Below are 8,142 nucleotides of genomic sequence, written 5' to 3' on the forward strand. Positions count from 1 at the left end.
TAAAATATTTAAAACATATATATAAAATTTATATTTTAAAAAATAATTTTATATTTTATATAAAAATATTAAATATATATATTTTTTTAAAAATAAAAAATTTAAAAAAAAAAAAAAAAAAAAAAAAAAAAAAAAAAAAAAATTATATGACGATAAAAAACATGTTATTATGTATATATATATATATATATATAAATATATTTTTTTTAATATATACTATATAATATAAGAAAAAAAAAATGTTATAAAAATGTTTTACTTAATTTTGTTTTCTTTATTATTTTCTTTAAAAAAAAAAAAAAAAAAAAACATAAAGAAAAATAAAGATGGTATCCTAAAATTATTTTAATATACATAAATAAATTATATATATAATATATATATTCATGTATATATACAATGTATATATAATACATATAAAAAAACCAATAGTATATTCAAAGAAAAAATTAATAAAAAAAATGCGTGCAAGTTTGTATAAGTAAAAATGTTTTATTATGTTACCTTCAATAAATTTTTATACAATATCGAATTTTTAGTAATTTATATATATATATATATATATATATATATGTATATATTCATATATTATATTAAAATATAATATCTATTTTTTTTTTTTTTTTTTTCATTACAATTCAATTCATATAATATATATTATATATATATATATAATATAATGTATTTATGTAATAAATATATTTTATATATAAATAATATCTTTTTTCTTAATATATTTATTTTATTTTGTGACCTTTTGTATATATTTATATATCTGCTTTTTTTTTTTATCTTCTTTTTAAATGGTATAATGCTTATAAAAAAAATAAATACCTTTATAAAATTTTTTTTTTTTTCCGTAGTTTTAAAATAAGTACTTTTATGGTTAATAAATAATAATATATATATATTATTTACATTTATTTTTGGATACATAAAAATGAAAATATTTATATGTTAGAAGTAAAAAAAATAATAATAATAATAAAAATAAATAAATATATACATATAAATAGATGACATATTATTATTGTAATATATAATCACAAAAACGTGTTTATATAATTTTTTTTTTTCAATACTGTATATATATGTCACATATATAAATATATAAATATATATATATATATATATTTATATTTAATATAAAAATTTAAAAGAATAAAAATTTAGTTAGTACTATAAATCTGAATTATACAAAAAATTTAAAAAAGATTTTACATTTTCATTGAATCTTTCATTTTCAATTAATTCAATATCGTTATGTTTTCCATCGACAACCCAATAAGGATGTACTTTGAATTTGCACTTTTCGTAAAGGCACTAAAAGAAAAAAATATAATAAAATAAAAAATAATATGTTTTATTTTGTGATAGTATAATATGTACATATATATATATATATATATATATATATATATATATTTTTTTTTTTTCTTTTAACCATTCCATGATAAAAGGGAACAATTTTATCATCCGTTCCATGAATAAAAAATACAAAACAAGGAATCATTTTAATCTAATTAATATGAGGAGAAAAAAAATATATATTTTTTTTTTTTCTTTATGTTTTATAAATTTGATGTTGTTATTATATACTTACATTATTTACCTTTTTAATATTACAAAAGGAATCAAAAGGAAATATGAATCTTGTCTTAAAGCAGATATTTAATAAGGATAATATTGCACTTTGTAGTATTAAGCCTTTGACTTTTCTTTTTATAGCAATATCAACAGCTGCACACGAGCCTAAAAAATTAATAAATGAATAATTAAAAATATATAGATATAAAAATAATAAAAGCATGTAATTTTTTAGTATTCATATTTTTCTTTTATTGTTTTGTACCTATAGATTTTCCATATAAAACAATACTGTTTGGGTTTATTTTTAATGTATTTACCATATAACTATTTAGAGAAAGAAGTACAAGGGAAAAAATAAAACAAAATAAAATAAAATAAAATAAAATAAATATGAATGAATGAATGAATGAATAAACACATAAATATAAATACATATATATATATATATATATGTGTGTATTTATTTATTTATTTATTTTATTTTTTGTTATTACTCATAAACTGCATTTCCACTGAAGTACATATTCTTTTCTGAGGCTGTCCCTGTGCTTTCTCCATATCCTTTTTTTTTAAATTCATCATTTTATTTTCATAAAAATAAGAAAAATTATAAATATTAATAAATTAAGAATATTTGTAATAAGAAAAAAAAAAAAAAAAAAACGGTCTATTAATTTTAACTTTTACTATTACCTAGATAGTCATATAAAAACACATTAACATTCCATATTTTTGATGTCTCATAAAAATAGTCATACAACATGTACACGTTTTCACCATTCCCATGACAAAACAGAATGGTCAAAGGTGCATTTCTAAAATGGAAATAATAAAAAGAATATAAATATATAAAAAAATAAATAAAAATCTATATATATATATATATATATATATATATGATATACCTACCAAAACATATAAACTGAACATATTATATATTACCTATTAATAAAATGAGCTGCAACCTTTTCATTATTCTCTGTTTCAATATATATAAAATCTAAATCAAATTTTTCATAATATCCTTCAGTAGGACCATTAAAAATAATTCTATTCAAAACATTTCCCATGCTTCTTTTAAAAACACTTTTGTATTCATTTTATATATATTCACTTAGATTGTTTTAAAAAATACGAGATGTTATGTTTACCAAAATGTTTATCTTTATGTGTTATTCCACTATATTTAATAATAATACTTTAACAAATTTATTAAATTACTGATTATTGAATTATTTTCTTAAAATAAATATAAAGATATTTTTTTATGCGTTAATTTAGAAATGTGTAGTAAAAAAAAATATTAATAATTTATAAATATAAAAAGTGTATATTATATATATGTGAAAAATATATATTATCTATGTGTGTGCTTAAAAATTTTTTAATTATGTATCCTTATAAGAAAAAAAAAAAAATTCTCTGATTTTTAAGGATCATTTATTATATAGAAATAGTATATTCAAAAAAAGTAAAGTGTTATATATAAAAGCAGACATTTATTTTTTTTTATTTTTCTTTACAAGGTTTTTAGAAAATGAAAAATGAAAACAATGGAAAATTTACAATGATAAGAAAATAATTTTTCATATAATTCGTAAATAAAAAAAAGAAGGAAAAAAATAAAATAATAATAATAATAATAATAAATAATAGTACTGCTTATTATATAATTTAATAAATTTAATAAAATGGTGAATAATATACACATAATATATATATATATATATATATATGTTCATATTATATACTAATTAGTAAAAAAAAAAAAAAAAAAAAAAATGTTAATAATTAATTATAAAGGTATTATTTTCTTTAAATAAGAACAATTTTGGAAAATAATAATGGGTTATTAATATATATTTACAGTTTTGCTCATTTTTATTTGTTATATTATATAATTATATTCTCATAAATTATAACCTTGTCAATTTTAATTCTAAGTAAATATCTTTAAATCTCAGTTTTTTTTTCTTTTGTTGTCCACCTTTTCGTTATTTTTAAAATTATTATTATTTGCGCTATGAACCTTCGAATATTTTTAAATCTTATCTTCACACGAAAGTTGCAACAAAATGAAACCTTAAAATAAGAATACACTATCTTCATATATTATATACATTACATTTATTTGTATTCTTATTAGTATTCTTTAAAAAATAGAAGGATATATTAATATTCCTTTTAAGGAATACATCACAAAAAAAATAAATAAATAAATAAATAAATAAATAAATAAATAAATAAGGAAAATAGTACAATATTTTTTAGGACATTTGAAAAAATAAAACCTAACATATGAATAAATATATATATATATATATATATTTATATATTTATATTTATATATTGCATATATTTTTTTTAATTTTTTTTACGTAAAGTTTCAATACTGAAATTTTATGAAACATAAAAATGATCTTTTAAAAAAAAAAAAAAAAAAAAAAAAAGCTATTCATTATTTTTACCTTGCTTGTTCATAATTTTTCCTAAGTGTGTGCAAAATTATCATAAAAAAAAAAAAAAAAAAAGTGTGTAAAAGTAAGGTCCCAACATGTTATATAAATATAAAACATATATATATATATATATATATATATATATATATATATATTTTTATTAATGAAAAAATATTTTATTCAAATTTTAATTTATTAATTGAATAACATTTTATAAAAATGTAATATATAAATTTTTTTTTTCTTATATAATTATTTATATATTCTTAAAAAAAATAAAGTGTGCAATTTATACAAATATAAAATATTTCTACAACATTTATTTAATTTTATATCCTGCATATATATATATATATATATATATATAAGTGATATAAATAAATCCTACTTTTTTTTTTTTTTTTTTTTTTTTCTTTTTTTATTTTAATAATTAATGAATAATTTTATTTCCTATAATTTAAAATAAGAAATGAATAAACATATACCCTTTTTTTACATATAGAACTTCATACTGATCATATGATGAAATGTTATCTTTAAAATAACAGGACATCATTTGTTCTTAATTTTATATGATGCCATCATATTCATTCATATAAGTGTTGTTTCTATTTACAAGAGTGCATAATATATAAAAATAAAAATAAAAAAATTCCTTTTTTTTATTTCTAATTTGAAATCATTTTAATAATATTTTTTATTTATTTATTTTATATACATATATATTTGTCTAATTTATTTGTTTATATATTTTTAATCATGCTTTGAGGCATAACAAAATTAAATAAAGAATAAATAAATTATTATTATACTTTGTTTATACATCGTAATAATTCAATTATTTGTTTCTTTTGAAAAAATAGAATTTATTCTATATCATGAACCACTTTTTCATAAATTTAAAATAACTGTTTTATTTTAAAGATATATATATATATATATATATACAATATTACATTAATTTCAATTGATCTCAATGAATATGAAATCTCTATATCAAATGAACCACATTGGACATCCCTTTATGTACCCCAAAATTGATATTACTAAAATGAATAAAACAAATAATCAGAACATCCCAAATAAGGAACATAATCCAAACATTTCTACTAATATGAATAGTACTAAAAAATCATATGGAACTAGTTTAAATTATATCAAAAAAGAAAATTCATCTAAGAACTCAATATATAATAATTATGAATATTTAGATGCTAGCCATTTGGAAATGTTAGACTTGAATAAAAACATTAAGAATATTTTGCCAAAACTAATGAAACCATCCTTAGATTTAGAAAGTTTATGTAAAGAAACGACCTCTACTATGAAAAAAAGTAAAATGCATTGTATGCCAAGTGGAGAAAACCAAAATAAAAATGTAAAACACTTTTATGAAATGGGAACACCTCAAATTATAGGTACATATATTCAGCCGTTACATCATAATACAAATAGTTTTAACCAAAACAATTTTCCAAAAAATCATATGTTTCCTTTACCACCTTCTTCGCCTTTTTTTCAACCTCCTAATTTCCGTACAAATTTAACACAACCAAGTAGCACATTTATTCCCTTACCACATGCAAATAAAAGTACTAACATATATGGTATGCCATCTTATCTTATTCCAGAAAATAAACCTCAAAACTTGACCGTTACTGTTGTCCCTAATAAAGATAAAGATTTTATAGAAAAGGAAGCAAAACATTTAAAGGCCTTATTAGATAGTTCATCTAAAGGTATTGTAAATTCTACACCAGATTATCAAAAAATACAACCTTCTAGTTTATCAAACTACAATGACAAGGAAAGTGACTTTAGTTTTGGAAAAAATGATAATTATGAACATGCTGAATATTCTGAACAAAACTGTAATGACGAAAATGATACAGAAAATAATTACAACTCTTTTGTTAATGAATTTTATGATCCACATAATAGCATCTCATATAATAATGTGAATGAATTTTTAAAGAATTCGAATCAGAAAAATCAACAACATGATTTTCGTTTAGAATCCAATGAAGAAGTAGCTCGAAAAGTACATAAAGAATTCACTTATCCAAAGGGAACTAGCTTAAACAAGATTAATATATTAAATCAGAACTATAAAGAAGAAGGAGAGCAACAACAAGAAAATGAAACCAAAAATAATATGAACATGCAAGAAAGGGATGAAGAAAGACAAACAATGAAAAAGGATTCCTCAATACCTAAAAGAACACAACTAGCCAAAAAAAAAGAACATAATAATAATAATAATAATATCGTATTAAAAAAACATGAACCATCAACTTGTTTTAAAAATCCTAAAACATACATTAATATACGATTAGGTAAACCCAAAAAGTTGTATATTACTAATAGTTCAGATCCTATTGATAAAAAATTAAGTGAGTGGCATAATACACATAATAGTCAGATAGGATGGAAAAAATACAGAAGAGGTGTTTACACTTTTGGAAAAACCGAAGTTATTTTAAGTTTGGTTCACGATAAAATTATAGTTAAAAAAATTAATGGAAAACATATTAAGGATAATCTATTAACTGTTGAGAAATTTGTTTCATTAAATGAGTTATATGAAATTCAACAGGAAGAAAATGATAATATGTTAAAAAAAAAGGGAGTTAAATTCTTTAATTTTTAAACGCGAACAATTTATAGATAACTTTTAATTATTATATATATATATATATATATATATATATATTTATTTATTTATTTATTTTTTTTTTTTATTTGTATATTCTATTTATATTTCAATATGTTTTATTATATTTATTTATTTTTTTATATATATAAATTTATTCACAAAATTTGTTTTGATATTTTATTTACTTACTCTCATAATTCATTTATTTTGTGTATATAAAATATATGATTCTATATTTATGTGTTGGTTCATACATTGTAATTGTTTATTTTTTTAATATGATTTATATTTTCTTATGCACTAAATAAAAAGTATTATATATATATATATATATATATATATAATATATATATTTGAAAATACATATATGTATATATTTTTTTTTTTTTTTATCAATTTTGAAATTTCCCATTATACATATATACACACATTTATATATATAATACATCAATATATTACATAAAAACAAAAATGTATCTATCCTAGAAAATTTTAGTTAATTAAATATGATAAAAATTAATACAAGGAGTTATATTTTACAATAAATTATTTAAGAATATATATATGTAATTTAATAATATAAACTAATTATTACACATACATGTATATATATATATATAGTATCCATTTTAGTATTTCTTATTTGCACATATTATAATAAAGTTAAATGTGCTAAGTTAAAATTAAAAAGTTTCATAACTTTGGAAAATAATAGTAATAAGGGGGAAAATGTATAACCATAATTTTTCCTCACATTTTATAGACTATTTATGCATAATATACCTACCATATAGAATATGATAGTATATTTTTTAAAGAAATATCAAATATACACCGAGGCATTTTAATATAATTTTTTACAATTTTATGATAGTTCTATTATTTTATTTTTTCAAAAATTAAGAAAATTTTAAACAACTTTGGTACATGCAATTTTATTTATAAAAGAAGTTTAGAAAAAAAAAAATTGTGCTGTATTATATTTAATATAAAAAGGAGAATGTTGATTGTCTCTATATATGAATATTGGAAGAACATATTCTAATATATATATGTATATATGTAAAACAATTAAGGTTTAATAATTTGATGAAAGAATTGTTCATAAAAAGAAGAATTTTATATAAGTATTCCAATATTAAAAGCATTATATAATTTAAAGCTGAATGTTTATATTTTTGTTTAATTTTAATTTTTTTTTTTTTTTTTTTTTGTGCATACAAAAGAATAAATAAAAAAAAATACATTATATTGTTTTATATAGGTAATATATTGTGAAGCATCATATATAAAAAGTAACAAATAATATTTATGTATATGTATTTTTTTTTTTATGATAAAAGATATGTAAATATAACGTTATAAAATATACATATAAATATACATATATATATATATATATATATATATATTTTATTTATATAGAATACACGCTAA

The 8,142-nt window shown here is 17.3% G+C and overlaps 2 protein-coding genes across 2 annotated transcripts; one reads left to right on the top strand and one right to left on the bottom strand.

Moving 5' to 3' along the window:
- Positions 1 to 1,179: 1,179 nt before the first annotated feature.
- On the bottom strand, positions 1,180 to 2,660 carry PRSY57_0804600 (alpha/beta hydrolase, putative; the record flags this gene model as incomplete). The annotated part of the gene is made up of 7 exons (XM_012906987.2): positions 1,180 to 1,323; positions 1,445 to 1,519; positions 1,613 to 1,752; positions 1,853 to 1,914; positions 2,085 to 2,151; positions 2,284 to 2,405; positions 2,533 to 2,660. The coding sequence occupies 7 exons, from the start codon at positions 2,658 to 2,660 to the stop codon at positions 1,180 to 1,182; spliced, it is 738 nt and encodes a 245-aa protein (XP_012762441.1).
- A 2,371-nt stretch (positions 2,661 to 5,031) lies between these two features.
- PRSY57_0804700 (hypothetical protein) lies at positions 5,032 to 6,699 on the top strand (the record flags this gene model as incomplete). The annotated part of the gene is made up of 1 exon (XM_012906988.2): positions 5,032 to 6,699. One exon carries the CDS (start codon positions 5,032 to 5,034, stop codon positions 6,697 to 6,699), a length of 1,668 nt encoding a protein of 555 aa, XP_012762442.2.
- Between the last annotated feature and the right edge of the window lie 1,443 nt (positions 6,700 to 8,142).

The sequence above is a fragment of the Plasmodium reichenowi genome, chromosome 8 (assembly GCF_001601855.1).
Source record: "Plasmodium reichenowi strain SY57 chromosome 8, whole genome shotgun sequence".
Classification (NCBI taxonomy): Eukaryota; Apicomplexa; class Aconoidasida; order Haemosporida; family Plasmodiidae; genus Plasmodium; species Plasmodium reichenowi.